The sequence below is a fragment of the Schistocerca cancellata genome, chromosome 5 (genome assembly GCF_023864275.1).
Source record: "Schistocerca cancellata isolate TAMUIC-IGC-003103 chromosome 5, iqSchCanc2.1, whole genome shotgun sequence".
In the NCBI taxonomy this organism is placed as follows: domain Eukaryota; kingdom Metazoa; phylum Arthropoda; class Insecta; order Orthoptera; family Acrididae; genus Schistocerca; species Schistocerca cancellata.
Genome location: NC_064630.1, coordinates 493559033 through 493575421, shown reverse-complemented (window position 1 = coordinate 493575421; position 16389 = coordinate 493559033). Strand labels below are relative to the sequence as shown.

Below are 16389 nucleotides of genomic sequence, written 5' to 3'. Positions count from 1 at the left end.
TTTGTACAGAATAGATTAGCATGAAGTGCAACATTAGTTATCATCAGACTGAAGACCACAACAAGGTCACACTAATATTAATTCCCACAATTATTAAGTTGAGAAGATGTAAGACCAAATGTAATTAATTAATAGTGTACTTTACAGAAGTAGCCTTCAGCGGCTGCTCCTGCCAGTTACTGTATAATTTGATGCATTCTCATCCTTGAACACACTCTTTCATGATGGGATATGGAAGACGAAATGTGAATGAATAATCTAATTAATGACTCGTCCTGAAATGATCAAGAACATCACAGAAAATTTCAATAAAACCAGCAGAATAGGTTTTGGAGAGTTCAATGAGTTATTCTTGGACTGCAACTTTAGCTGTAGTACAAATAAAAAATATATTTAAAGAACAATGTTTCAAAAAACTAAATATTCATTATTTTGTCAAATCTACATCACTGTTTGTTATTTAAGAAGATAAAGCATACAAATTTCACATTAAAATAAAAAATATATAAAACCTTTATTCATCATTGTACAGATTTATAATCTTACTCAGTAGTTCACTGGACACACCACTTTTTATATGCACATCAAACATCAAATTTATCAATACAAACATTAATTCCTTCTTCCTCATATTCATCTCTCATTACAAGTGTAGTATTAAATTCTGGATCCTTTGTCAGCAGTGTGCCACCATACCATGCATACGTGATAGGACTACAAAAGAAAATAAAAGGTAACTTTAGTAATGCTTCAGAAATTATTATCAGCACACAGTCATTGCCTGAAAGTATATGAAACATTCACCATTAATGAAACAAAGGGAGAAATGAATACATAAATAAATAAATCTGGACTTTTTTTTTATATTACCGATCCCTTCCAGATATCTAAAACATTTGTTTCTCAAATATTGTTTGTGTTTCACTACAACCTGCTAGTAAAGTGAATAGGAAACTCCTTAACTCAAGGAGAACAAAGTCACTGGTTCACTTTCATTTGGGCAATGGTTCAGAAAATGTTTAACAGTTTTGAACATAACGGATGATGTGTGTAAGAGTGTGACATCAATGGCAAACAGTATGGCATGGGTAAGATTGTTTAGAAGAATGAGAAAATCATATACTAGGATTTTTGCAGCATCTAAACAAATTTCTACTACTACAACTACTATTTTGGTTGGATCTAGAAAGAAGGAAGATTAGGCTAGCTCATATGGCAATGCAAGGGGAAAGAGACCAGAAAACACCTCATCCCCAAGGACTGTCTCAGCATTCATCTTAAATGTGTTAGTGAAAAAGATGGAAAAAAATAAATCAGAATTACCATGCAGGAATTTGGACCCCACTCACCCTGAGAGAAAGTCCAGAACTTCAATGGTTGTGCAACTTCACTCACTACTTTGAAACTTGTGATGATCAGTGGAATTTATTTGATTAGATGTGATGATTGTGAAGTTACAATGTACAAACCCTGGGAGGAAGACTCCAAATCTCATATCTAGTGAAAGTCACATCAAGATCATGGTTATTGGAAGTAGTATACAGTCTCGTTGTGAAAGTGAGACTGTGTACTATACACTATATTCTGACCACTGTTGCTGTTCCATGTCACTATGGCAAATATTACCCTACCGTATTTACTCGAATCTAAGCCGCACTTTTTTTCCATTTTTTGTAATCCAAAAAACTGCCTGTGGCTTAGAATCGAGTGCAAAGCAAGCGGAAGTTCTGAAAAATGTTGGTAGGTGCCGCCACAACTAACTTCTGCCGTCGAATATATGTAGCGCGACACAGGCATGCTTTGTAGGCACAAAGATAAATACTGGCGCCAAAACCTCTGCGTCAGTAAAAAAAAAAGTGGAAGACGAGCTTTTTTTCTCCGCCCCGAGTTTCGACCACTGCATTTTCATACATTATCCAACGAAGTAAATACAAATTCCGTATTGTTTATTTTTGAATGTAGTAGAATTTCAATGTACTACGAAAATCTGGCTGGCAAGACTGTTTGGGATGTTGGTCATTTCTTACTACCTGTGAGAAGAGATGGTTGCTAATAGGAACCTGATGAAATGTGAATCACATGCAGTATTCTCTTCACCATAAGAATAATACGAATATAAACATTTTGCCATGTATTCTTTCATGTTTGCTGCTATCTCATTTTATTCCTGTTTGCCTAATAAACTACGAAACTAGAGTGATGCCTAATAGTGATACAGTCAGAAATGAAGCACGGCAACTGACTAGATTTTTAAATCTAAGACGACTCTAATTTCTGTGCAGAAACTAAAGAAGCAGCCAAAGATTTTCAAACGTATAAAAATTTTCGCCTAACTCTCATTCAGAACATGGTCTATCATACGCAGTCTATTATTTGGTTCTTGTTGCTCATCATCAAAGAAAGCAGCAGTGTAAGTAACAACATATAGCAGTCTCTTGCCATTGTTTCGCTAATGATACAATTCCTCTTTTTTTTATTGTAAGCGCTGGTAGCACGCACAAAAGCAAGCAATGCCGCTAGCAGCGGCAGGCCGTAAACACGCACTATCAGAATGCGACGAACAATGCATGACACAGTACAGTAATGCATTTTCAGCTTAGAGTGACGTGAGCACATATAACAAAGAAAACGGCACTTATCAGATTGAAGCAAAATAAGCAATCGATTCAAACCAGACGATGCACGTGAAAAAGGAAGGGTACCCGTATAAATACGGACGGAGCGCCAGACGCATAGCAATGGCTACCTGGTAAAGCTTAACTGCTAAGCTTACAACTCAAACCAAACTACTGTAGCTGTATCGTCATTCATTCGACCTAAATTGTGTCTCATATTATAATGGACCAACTTTGTTTCGATTTGGAGGTGTGGCCTAAAACTTTTTTCTCCCCTTGAATTTCAAGTCATTTCAGGTGCGGCTTAGATTCGGGAATTCTTTTTTCCCCCCTTTATTTCGAGTCTCATTTTTCAGGTGTGGCTTAGATTCGAGTAAATACGGTAGTTATTGCGCTGCTGAATATAAAACAAGCTCTGAAACACAGTTCTGCAAATTACAAGCATAGATCGGAGCCTACACAGATTCACCCTTACTCAAGGCAGCTGGAAGGAATGGACCATAAAACAAGAAAACTTGTTGAAGAGAAGCATATGGAAGAACAATTATTTTTGAGGTCAAAAAGGCAACAAAAAGTTTTTACCATTATATGAGGAGAACAGCAGGATCTATCATTACAAAAGTAAACTGCCGTCCTGATAGCAGTGAGCAATGTTAGCAGACACATTCCACATCAGATGAAGAAATGCCATGTCTTAAATCTAGTAGTTCTTTTAGTTTTGTATTAGTGTATTGCTGTTATCTCATAAATGCAAGGTCTCTGCAGTGCAGTTGTAAAGATTGCTGTTCTGGTTTCCACATGAGTTTTGAATATAGTCTGACAATGTTACAAGGGAGACAGAAATGGAGAAATAATTTCTTGGTATACTTTTTTTTATTACTGCCCATTTACACATCTGCCAGGACAATAAAATTAATAGTGTCAGGACACTTAAGCTTTGCAAGACGATTCAATAAAATTACAAAAAGTCTTATGTAACTGGTTATCCTGTGGTTTACATCATCATCTTACTGACTGAAAGCCTGGGATGTCACCACAATGCCAGCTCACCCTCCCCCCCCCCCCTCCACACACACACACACACACACACACACACACACACACACACACACACACACACACACATTGCTTTCAATACAATCAGACAGTTCAAGTCTTCATAAAAAATATGCAGCGTTAAAAGTTTTTTTAGACTTAACATATGTAAAATAAATAAACAAAACAGTAAATGATTTTTGCTGGAAATGCAACTTCAAAACAAACAAGAAAAAGTGGAATTTCAAATTTTTCAACTTACTCTGAAGGAAGTGTGACTTTAACATCGTAGTCAATAGGAGCTAGACAACGAACTTCCTGCTCCACACGTTCCCGAAATCCTGGGAACAGTGTACATCCACCGGTCAGCAGAATGTTGTTGTAAAGATGGGGATGTGTTTCTGGTGGGCAAGAAGATATACTATGCACAATAGCTTCTGGAATACCCATCTGGGTTATACCAACATCAGATGGGTGGAACAGAAGCTCAGGCACAGCAAATCGTTCATTGGTTAAACGGAGACATTGCTGTTGGAAATAAATGAATAACTGTGAATATCCAGAAAAATATTTTCATGAATATCAATATTAATTTCAATAGCAGATAAATTACAGCATTAAATGAGGAATGCAAATAACAAATTTAATCTGATCTATTTTTACATGTGATTTCAACAGGAACATGAGTGTGCTCATCTATTTTTAATTAATAATAAACAATGTGGCAACAATTCTGTTGCCTAATAAGCTTCTCTATCTTTTCAGTCCATCTTACGCATCACCCCAAACAAGTGAAAATGTCTGACACACACACATGCAACAACTTCTGTAAAAGTATATCACTATAAATAAGTCAGCCAAAAATTTCTTTAAGTATTAGTGACACATCTCCTTGTCTCAAGTCTGATTTCACCTCCTTCGCCTCCACATACACTTTCTTGCCTGGACCACCATCATGTGGCAATGTCACAAGGTGCATAAGATGTTCTGTCAGCTCTTGTGGCACACCACATGGCAAATAAATTTTAGCCAATATTTTATATAAAGAAATATGTACAACAGATACATAAAAATGTTAACAGATTTCTTTTACAATTTCTGGGCATGTAAATTAACAGTGTGTTAAGACATTACGTTAGCTGTCAGAGAAATGATGATTTGTTGGTAAAAGTGTGAATTCCAGAGTAGAAAGTGAGAAACTGCATTCCAAAATTAGAAAATTTGTAACAACACTGGAAACAATGAAAAAAACATGGTGAATTGTTAAAATTAACTGTGATCTTTCTTGGAAAAGCACCACCTTGTGGAGCATCTTTCCATACTCCAGAGACTATCCACTGTGTAAAAAGCGAATGGATAAAGCTGTAAGGCTCTGTACCGATCTTTCAGCCAAAGCAAACTACCTGGATTTCACCATTTTTTTCAAAATTTCATATACTGTATATCAGACCGTTGATTATGCTGTTTCTTGTCTGGCTTCAAATTGACTGAAAAAATCATTTATGTTATCTGTCACCTGAATCTACTGTCTTGGCATCAGCTCATTCTAATTTGTCACCCGAATCAAAACTGAAAACAGACAATGCATTCAATAGTGAGGCAGAATATCACACAAAAATATTAAAAGAGTTCAAGTAAGAACTGATTACATCCTAGAAATTTTTGATAAAAGGTTTGAACTTTTTGTTTTCAACAAAACAAGACTAAATTTTGCCAGATTTGACTTGAGTGACATACTCCTTATGACAGTAGCCACATGAAAAATTGTACGAAAATTAGGTGCCAGGCTGAGACTCATTGGAAGAATCTTAGGCAATGTAATTCTTCTAAAAAGAAATAGCTTACAAAACAATCTATCAATCAATTCTTGAGTACTGTTCATCTGTCTGAGACCCTTAACAAGTAGGATTAACAGGAGAGATAGAGAAGATCCAATGACAAGTGATACATTTCATCATGGCATCGTTTAGTAGGTGTGAGAACATTACAGAGAGCCTTAAAAAAACTCCAGTGGCATTTGTTACAAGGAAAATGTTGTTTGTCATGAGAGAGTTACTTTTGAAATTATAAGGATGTACATTCAAAGAATAGTCAGATACATTACTTCCTCCCACATCTCTTGAGAAATGACCACAACGAGAAAATCTGAGAAATTAGAGCTCATATGGAAGCTTATTGACAGTCATTCTTCCCTCACACCATTTGTGAATGCAAAAGGAAGGGAGAAAGTGATAGTGGTACCAGCAATACCCCCTGCACACACCATAAGGAAACTAAACTCTGGCTGAACATGTCACGAAGGCCCAACAGTATTGACCAGCTGCAATGTCATCCTCCACCCACAGGTGTCACTGGATGCAAATATGGAGGTGCATGTGGTTAGCACACAGCTCTCACAGTCATATATCACTTTACGAGACCACACACCTCAAGGAGGCTTGAGAAATATAGATGCACATGTAGAAAATGAATACTTCATCAATAATCTATGCCTAGTTAATAAATTAATAAACCAGAAGTTGTAAATGATCTAGCTAGAGAGGTACCAAGCTAATGGAGGACCAAAACAAGTTATTAAAAAAAAACTAGGAAAAGAAGCAGTATATGCTTTAGGTTGTACTGAAGTGTCACCATATGTTTCCAGAGCATAAAAAAAACTTTACTGACAAATAAGCATTTTAACGAAAACGTGATTTCTTCATATTTACCTCTCAAATTTTGCATCAAGTAGTGTCATAGATTTTATTATTACAGCTAATGAAGCATATTAATAATTAAGTTTAAAGTAACATAATAAAGTTCAAGATTAATAAATTACTTCTGACATTAAAAAATGATATCGGGAGGTTCTGGTACGACTTCATACTTTTTGTTCCCTGGAGCTAGAATGTAACTGCAGCCAGAAACAAATGATAGCGAGGGCTACTTTGTTTCATGTAGTACTGCCGAACGCCACTAGATCGCAGCTCCGTCCACTATGCTGTTTTGGCGGGCTTCTTTGTCTTCCAGTGTCGTTGCGTGACATGTAGCGGCTTTGTCTTGCCTGCAGCAGTTGTGTTTGCGTGTGATTCTGGGGAATTGTTTGGATTCAGTCTGTTTCTAGGCATCTTAAAGAATTTGTATATTATCGAAATATCCATTTTGCGTGATTATTGTGGCTGTGGTGATCGAAAGTGTCTCCACCATCACAATCGTGAGGGTTAGGGGTTGCTGCAGTTTTCACTTATTGAGGTTAGTTTTACTCAACTACTTTTTTCACATTCTTGCATGCTGATTAATGCAATGTATATGATGTAATGTATTGGAACATTTTTAGATAATGAAGAGACTTACTGAGGGAGATATTTTGAAGTTGCTTGATGCATCAGACTTAGAAGTAAGTGATGAAGATGATTCTGAAGATTTGTTTGTGCCAGAAAATATTGGTGCATCGAGTTCTGATTCTGCTACAGATGAAATACCAGTTCAAACTCCATCAGAATTGTCAAGGAATAATAATCAACTGAAAGCAGACATTCTCAGTTCTCCACAAGTTATAAAGAAGAAAAACCTATCAGGTGGAAAATATCTGTGGAAGAAGAAATTATTTAAAGCTAAGCATCACCCAGGACCATTGGACTTTTCTAGAATGCAGGTAAAATATACGCCTTCTCTCTGAGTTACTGTAATATATTTTGTTCTGTAAATGAAAATTTGGTCCATTGTAAGCTGTTTGTTCTATTTTCAAATCAATTTTCTATTCAGTTTCCAGATCCATTGCGTACTCCTCTCCAGTATTTTACCACATATTTTACAGATGAATTCTTTAAGATTGCTGAAGAACATACAAATCAGTATACTGTGCTGAAGCATGGAAGAAACGTTAAAGCAGATGCAACAGAACTTAAGAAGTTTATAGCTGTCAACGTGATTATGGGTTGCATCAAACTTCCTCGATTGAGATTATACTGGAGCACTGAGTATGGCTATACTCCAGTTTCGAGCATCATGTCAAGAGACAGGTTTCTGGCACTCAGAAATGCTTTTCACGTGGTTGATGCTTCCTCTGCCCCAGATAATAATAATAAAGTGTGGAAAGTACAGCCAGTTCTTGATGCAGTAAGAAATGTGTGCCCAAGTCCTCCACGGGATCATGTTACTTATTCAGTTGACGAACAAATGATAACATTTATGGGTCGCTGCCCACTGAGGCAGTTTGTAAAAAAACAAACCTCGACCAGTTGGATTAAAGAACTTTGTACTTACTACATCAGCTGGTGTTGTATAAGACTTTGAAATATATCAAGGTCATTCAACTCCTCTACAGACTAAGGAGTTTGGATTAGGCCCTTCTGTGATATTAAGATTGGCATAAACTTTAACTCAAGAAAGCTTCATCTACTTTGATAGATATTTTACATCATTGCCTTTACTGGAGAAATTGACTGAAATGAAGCTCTATGGAAGTGGAACAATAATGGACAACAGACTAAAGGGCTTGTCTCTCACTGATGCAAGCAAGATGGTTTGTGGACAGAGTATAGAACATGTTGCTGAAAACTGTGATTTAGTAGTTGTAGAGTGGATAGACAGCAACAAAGTAATCATGGCTTCAAACTGCTGTGGCTCCACACCAACTGAGCCTGTGCAACGTTGGTCCAAAATTGATCACAAACACATTTAAGTCGACTGTCCTTCTGTGGTGCACAAATATAATCAAAACATGGGTGGAGTTGACGTTTGTGACCAGCAGATGGAATGCTACAGAGCCTGGTTCAGAAGTATGAAATGGACATGGAAAGTAATTTTGCACTTTGTGGACTTTGCTGTGGTAAATGCATGGAACCAATACATGAGAAGCATCAAAGGGAATAATATTCCAAGAAAAAAACAGAAAGATTTGCTGCACTTCAAATTAGAGGCAATGGATAATTTGCAATACCACATTATTTTATGTTTGCATTAATGTTATTTGATATTGTGTTATTTGATATAGATATTTGAAATTATGTTATTTGATATTATTATATGTTTCTAGGTAGCAGAAGGACTGCTTGCAGTTCCACCTGAGGATAGAAGGGTATTAAGTGACAGTGAGACTAAACAAGAAGGAGATGCTCTTCCTGCGGCCAAAAGGTCTAAATTCTTTAATCAACCTGCAAAGCTTCCATGCAGTGATAAGCGTTGTGACGGATATGAACATTTTCCGATTTCTCATGATATTCCAGCACGACACACTTGCAGATACAAGCCATGCAAAAGTCACAGCAAAATGTGGTGCGAAAAGTGTAGTGTTTACTTGTGCCTGTCGAAAGGACAAGACATGTTTCAAGGACTTTCATTTTCCTCCCAAATAGAAACAAAGAAGACAAACATTCATTTAAGACAGCTACAACAAGAGTTTTGTACATTTTTATATAGTTTTACAAGCACAATACATGTTGCGTTCTCTAAAGTATTTTGTATTAGTATTTACCTGACCCTCACGATCATAACAGTACACCCCCCCCCCCCCCCCCAAAAAAAAAAAAAATTTTTGAACTCCAGAATTGTTTTCTTATTTTTCTAGTAAAATTTAAAGCTAAACAAATATGGAAAAGCATTTGGAAATGAAATCACTTTTTAAAAAATCTTCAGGTCATAAAACTAGAAAAAATATGAGCCAGTATAATGTACACGTACCACTTAACCATGAGTTCTAACGTAGCAACATTAAGATGAATTAACTAACTGCAGCTCTGCAGCTACATATAGAAAAGTGTGCTCTTTATTTATTTATTTTATTTTTTAAAGAATCCTCTCTACATTTATGCACAGCAATGAACACGTTAATTGGACTAACACGTGGAGAAAACCTCACCCTCACTCATCACCAAGTTTACTATAGCAAGGAAAAAATGTGACTTATGGAATGAAGTAGTTTACAGAGAAACATGTAAGACACAATGAAGTACAGGTTGTGCGTAGCACTGACCATACACTGATCACACTGACTGGACTACAGTGATACAGGTTACAGAATTGGCCGAACACTCGTTTGTGTTCATTCACTTAAATAATACTTTTTCTTTGGCAGCTCACAAGAGGAGACCAGGGGGCTGACCTTTGTGGTCTCAATAAGGCTGTGTTCACTGTGGCACCAACAGCAGTCTCGCACTCCGTCGCCAGAGGTTTACCAATAAGATCGGCCAACAGCATGATCATAGTGCGTCATTTCTCCTTTGGCAGTTTTTGACAGGATGAATGAGGTTAGGTTAGGTTACAATATATTCTATGTATGAAGTAGGTTAGATTTTATTTTAATCTCTCGGGGGGGATTTCACACTGCCTCTGTGCTTGGATGTGAGTGCTGCATAGTGGCTTCTCCTATTAAAGAGAAACTGAATTCATTTGAATTAGCTTTTCTGTCTTGTAAAGAACATGGCACGTACTATACAGTCTGTCATCAGTTATCATAATAACCAGCAAGTTTTATGAATATATAAGATGACAGGAGAAATACTCAAGATAATTTGTGGTGACCTCAAAAAGGAGGTTATACACTCTTCCATTTCGCTGTATTTATTCAAAGATGTGCAGACGTATATGAACTAACCTTCAATGATTATCATTTAGTACACGAGTGATAAACAAGCATATAATGTGGCATAAGATAGCCTGAAAACCTAAAGCACTTAAAGTGGAAATACATACCACACACAACATCTGCAAACCAGAATGAGATTTTCACTCTGCAGCGGAGTGTTTGCTGATATGAAACTTCCTGGCGGATTAAAACTGTGTGCCTGACCGAGACTCGAACTCGGGACCTTTGCTGAGTTCGAGTCTCGGTCGGGCACACAGTTTTAATCTGCCAGGAAGTTTCATCAGCAAACCACTTCATATTAACAGAATCACTACCCTACTGACATAAAATGCCAGTAAGCAGTAATAATAATTTTTAGACAACTAATGATAAACTACCACAAAAAAGATCCATTGCAGTAGCTATAAGCATATAAGATACACCACCCTTTTCACTTGAACAAATTAATTTTTGAGGTTATAATCTATGCCTAAAATTTCCAATAAAGATTTTGCCTATTTGAGGTTTCAAATAAACCTGTGATTTGAGTTCACAGATTCCTAACTATATCCCGATTATGATATTTTCATTCTCAGGATGCCACAAAATCACTCTTTCATAGACTAAACTTATCAGTTTCTTATGTTCCATATTTTGTGTGTGAGAAAATGGGTCAATTTGACCAAAGAAAACAAACTGATTTGAATTTCACAGATTGTTGTCCATAGTGTGTAAGTTCAGGAGATAAAATCAGCCATAGTGTGACTGCACACATAGTGTCACATTGATTTGAAAACATCAGTCGTCTATGGCCAATTTCGGTCATTGGTGGAATCCACCGATATCAGAGCCAGTGTGACCACAGCATAAGTGGAGCTATGAACTATGCAGATGCACAATCTCTGAAATTGCGTGGGTACTCTGGAGGGGGAAAAAAAGTGTTCTGAGGCATGGCCCCAGGGTTTTTCCAGTCAACTGTGCTTAACAAAAGAGAAAATCCAACTAAGTACACGATCTGCAGTGACAGTCAATGCTATCGTGGCACTAGTGGTGGGAAAACCACTGACTGCATTATGGTTCTCAATACAAAGCAACTTATCCTGATTGAATGCCTGGTTCGGCCCGCTCGGAAGATGAGATAAGGCATCGACATTGGTATCTTGTGCCATCAACTGGTAATGGGTTTGATAATGATAATGAGAGAGGAAGAGAGCCCACCGCTGCAAACGATGTGCTGCCTTGTCCAGCACAGACGTTGAAGGGCTAAAAAGAGCAAACACCAGCTGGTGATCCGTGACTGAATGGGTCTTAGAACCATATGAGAAGACATGAAATTTCTTGAGGGCGAACACAGCCACTAAGCCTCCTTCTCAATCTGACAATACTACTGCTGAGCAGGAGTTAAGTCTTAGGAGTGTAAGCAATGGGTTGTTCAGAGATGTCCACGTATTTGCGCCTCAACGCCATACCAAGATCAAGCTAAGACGGCTCTGTAGCCAACATGAGATGCTGACCTAGCTGAAAAGTGGCCAGGCACAGGGCAGATTGAGGCAAAGTGAATGCTCGGTCATAAGCTGGGGACCAAACAAAAGGCACATTTTTACACAAAAGCACATGCAGGGGCAGAGCAACAACGGATGCATCCAGTAAAAACTTGTGGTAGTACACAACTTTATCTAGAAATGCCTACAGATCCTTAACGGAGCTCAGCTGCAGCAAAGTTTCACTTGCGTCAACATGGTGACGCAATGGCTTGATCCCTGTGTGAGAAACCTCAAAACCTAGAAACCAAGTTGACAGCTGAAAAAGTGGAGACTTGGCAAGATAGTACTTGAGACCCACAGACTGCAAAATAAAAAATAACCATCGGAGATTGCTAAGCTGGTCTTTCGTGGAAAAACTCAAAACAACAGTATCATCAAGGTAATTGACGCAGCTGGGTACAGAGGCTGTCAGCTGTCCTAAAAAACACTGAAAAATTGTCGGCGCACTAGCAAGACCCAAAGGCAAGCACTGATACTGGAAAATGCCGAAAGGTGTATTGACAAACATTAGGTGCCTAGTGGCCTCATCCAAGGGGAGCTGGAGGTATGCTTCCATCAAATCAACCTTGGAAAAGTAGTGGCTGCCTGTCAATTTCGTGAGCAACTTATCAGGTGGGTATGTATGCATCACAGACTGTGCATTAATCGTGAAACTGAAGTCGCCGCAGATGTGAAGCTTAACCACTGGCTTCGCAACGACGACCAGGGGTGCAGCCCAGTCACCGGAAGAAACAGGTCGAATGACTTCAAGAGATGGCAAACAGTCCAATTTGACCTTGTCATGCCACAAAACGACGAGGGCAGGTGGACTCTCACGGTAAGGTCAGCCTGAAACTTAATAGCACAACCAAAGCTAGGGGAAAACAAAGATGAAAACTCAGAGCAGAGGGATTCCAGTTGCTGATATGGAACTTCATCTGATACAAAATTTACCTCATTGGCAATGGAGAAACCGGAAGCTTTAAACACATCTAACCCAAATAGGTCTGCAGTATGGTAATGACACACAGCAAGGAAGGTGAGAGGCTCAAATGGTTCAAATGGCTCTGAGCACTATGGGACTTAACAACTACGGTCATCAGTCCCCTAGAACTTAGAACTACTTAAACCTAACTAACCTAAGTACATCACACAACACCCAGTCATCACGAGGCAGAGAAAATCCCTGACCCCGCCAGGAATCGAACCCAGGAACCCGGGCGCGGGAAGCGAGAACGCTACCGCACGACCACGAGCTGTGGACCGAAGGTGAGAGGGTGAACAACATATTTTAGGAGACAGGAGTGGAGAACCAACCTAGGATCGAAATCTGCAGCTTATTGTAGCTAACCAACTTCCATGAAAACTGTGTGAAGGGACTGGAGATCAAGTGCATGTATATTTGTGCGTTTACTTAAGTCACGGCAGCTCCAGTATCCACTTGCATTTTTAGCAGTTTATTGAACACACGCCAGTCAATAAACAATTTGTTTTGGGAAACAGTCATTGCAGAGATACTGTTTATGTCCAACAGTACTACTGTGTGAGCCACATTTGACGAGGAGTTACACACCAATGCAATGTGGCCTTTCTTTTGACACCTGTTGGAAACTGCCCATTGCTTAGGGCACACAGCAGGCTCGTGTTGGACAAATCAGTAAGGGCAAGATGAAAGAGGGGCATGCTGCCACTGCTGTGATGCATCCTGTTACTGCTGTGGCCATAATAATCGACAGGGCCCCATGTGACACTGAGTCTAAAGTTGTACTGCTCCAACTTCCATGTCATCCTGAACACATGCCACGTGCCTAACAGGGACTGACTGAGCAACTTTTAATACCTCCCCTCACACAGCAATCTGATCACCTGAGTCCCACAACACTTCAAAGGACTGTGCTATATTGAGCACATCTGTAGGCATTAGATTCTCACATTGAGTGCTTTTTCACTGACTTCCCTATCTGGGGCCACACGAATAACAATATCACGCACCATGTCATCAGCGTACGACACGTGATGGGAACTTGTGACAAATTTATGACAACATGTCAACCCATGTAATTCTGTAGCCTGAGCTTTGTAAGATTTTTTGGGGCATTTCTGACAATGGTAGCACATGTTGCAACGACATGTGTTGTGGCACAGTAATACATTGAGAGCAGCTTGCACATTTCATCAAATGATAAGCTGGCTGGTTCTTGCAAAGGTGCAAGTTGGCACAATAACTGAAAAATGCATGATGAAGGCCAGGAAAGAAAGAAAGCCCAGCACAGATTTGCATTGTCCATGTGAAAAACCTGGAAATTTTGATGTAACCGTGTCTCATAGGAGTCCCAATCTACAGCTGATTCATCATATGCTGGAAAGGGCACAGTTGCCCTGATAGAACACACAGATGTTACTTGATTTAGAGCGGTGGTGAGAGCCTGCTGTTGTTTCGCAAAACCTTGCTGTTGGGTAATGATACGTTGGAGTATTTCTTCCATCTAAATGTTCATAGGGTGACTTAGCACTGACAAACACATGGAGAAAAAACAGCTCCCATTCATCGACAGGCTTACTATAGCAAGAAAAAATGTGAGTCATGGAACATAGAAACATGTAAGATACAATGAACTACAGGTTATGTGTAGCACTGAACACACACTGAATGCATTGACTGGACAACAAGAACACAGGTTACAGAATAGGTTAGGTGCTCGTTTGCAATCACTTTAATAATACTGTTTCTGTGGCAGCTCACCAGAGCATGCCAAGGGGCCGACCCAGGTGGCCTCTACAAGCAGGCCTTTGTACTACAGGGTGTATCAAAAAGAATTATCCAATTTAAAAAAATCATAACTATTATGTTATTTCAGATAGGGTACATGAACCCCCCCATGAACCATGGACCTTGCCGTTGGTGGGGAGGCTTGCGTGCCTCAGCGATACAGATGGCCGTACCGTAGGTGCAACCACAACGGAGGGGTATCTGTTGAGAGGCCAGACAAACATGTGGTTCCTGAAGAGGGGCAGCAGCCTTTTCAGTAGTTGCAGGGGCAACAGTCTGGATGATTGACTGATCTGGCCTTGTAACATTAACCAAAACGGCCTTGCTGTGCTGGTACTGCGAACGGCTGAAAGCAAGGGGAAACTACAGCCGTAATTTTTCCCGAGGACATGCAGCTCTACTGTATGATTAAATGATGATGACGTCCTCTTGGGTAAAATATTCCGGAGGTAAAATAGTCCCCCATTCGGATCTCCGGGCGGGGACTACTCAAGAGGACGTCGTTGTCAGGAGAAAGAAAACTGGCGTTCTACGGATCGGAGCGTGGAATGTCAGATCACTTAATCGGGCAGGTAGGTTAGAAAATTTAAAAAGGGAGATGGATAGATTAAAGTTAGATATAGTGGGAATTAGTGAAGTTCGGTGGCAGGAGGAACAAGACTTTTGGTCAGGTGATTACAGGGTTATAAATACAAAATCAAATAGGGGTAATGCAGGAGTAGGTTTAATAATGAATAAAAAAATAGGAGTGCGGGTTAGCTACTACAAACAGCATAGTGAACGCATTATTGTGGCCAAGATAGACACAAAGCCTATGCCTACTACAGTAGTACAAGTTTATATGCCAACTAGCTCTGCAGATGATGAAGAAATAGATGAAATGTATGACGAGATAAAAGAAATTATTCAGGTAGTGAAGGGAGACGAAAATTTAATAGTGATGGGTGACTGGAATTCGTCAGTAGGAAAAGGGAGAGAAGGAAACATAGTAGGTGAATATGGATTGGGGGGAAGGAATGAAAGAGGAAGCCGCCTTGTAGAATTTTGCACAGAGCATAACTTAATCATAGCTAACACTTGGTTCAAGAATCATGAAAGGAGGCTGTATACATGGAAGAAGCCTGGAGATACTGACAGGTTTCAGATAGATTATATAATGGTAAGACAGAGATTTAGGAACCAGGTATTAAATTGTAAGACATTTCCTGGGGCAGATGTAGATTCTGACCACAATCTATTGGTTATGAACTGCAGATTGAAACTGAAGAAACTGCAAAAAGGTGGGAATTTAAGGAGATGGGACCTGGATAAACTGAAAGAACCAGAGGTTGTAGAGAGTTTCAGGGAGAGCATTAGGGAACAATTGACAGGAATGGGGGAAAGAAATACAGTAGAAGAAGAATGGGTAGCTCTGAGGGATAAAGTGGTGAAGGCAGCAGACGATCAAGTAGGTAAAAAGACGCGGGCTAATAAAAATCCTTGGGTAACAGAAGAAATATTGAATTTAATTGATGAAAGGAGAAAATATAAAAATGCAGTAAATGAAGCAGGCAAAAATCAATACAAACGTCTCAAAAATGAAATCGACAGGAAGTGCAAAATGGCTAAGCAGGGATGGCTAGAGGACAAATGTAAGGATGTAGAGGCTTGTCTCACTAGGGGTAAGATAGATATTGCCTACAGGAAAATTAAAGAGACCTTTGGAGAGAAGAGAACCACTTGTATGAACATCAAGAGTTCAGATGGCAACCCAGTTCTAAGCAAAGAAGGGAAAGCAGAAAGGTGGAAGGAGTATATAGAGGGTTTATACAAGGGCGATGTACTTGAGGACAATATTATGGAAATGGAAGAGGATGTAAATGAAGATGAAATGGGAGATAAGATACTGCGTGAAGAGTTTGA

The 16389-nt window shown here is 39.1% G+C and overlaps 1 protein-coding gene across 1 annotated transcript in view; it reads right to left on the bottom strand.

The window, feature by feature from the left end:
• Window positions 1-489: 489 nt before the first annotated feature.
• LOC126187478 (actin-related protein 6) overlaps window positions 490-16389 on the bottom strand; it is a 92732-nt gene continuing 76832 nt past the window's right edge. The window contains exons 6-7 of the mRNA XM_049928584.1: window positions 3913-4178; window positions 490-714 (exon numbers count right to left, since the gene is read on the bottom strand). Of these exons, the coding sequence (XP_049784541.1) occupies window positions 585-714; window positions 3913-4178 (396 nt within the window). The 3' untranslated portion in view covers window positions 490-584. The remainder of the gene's footprint in view (window positions 715-3912; window positions 4179-16389) is intronic.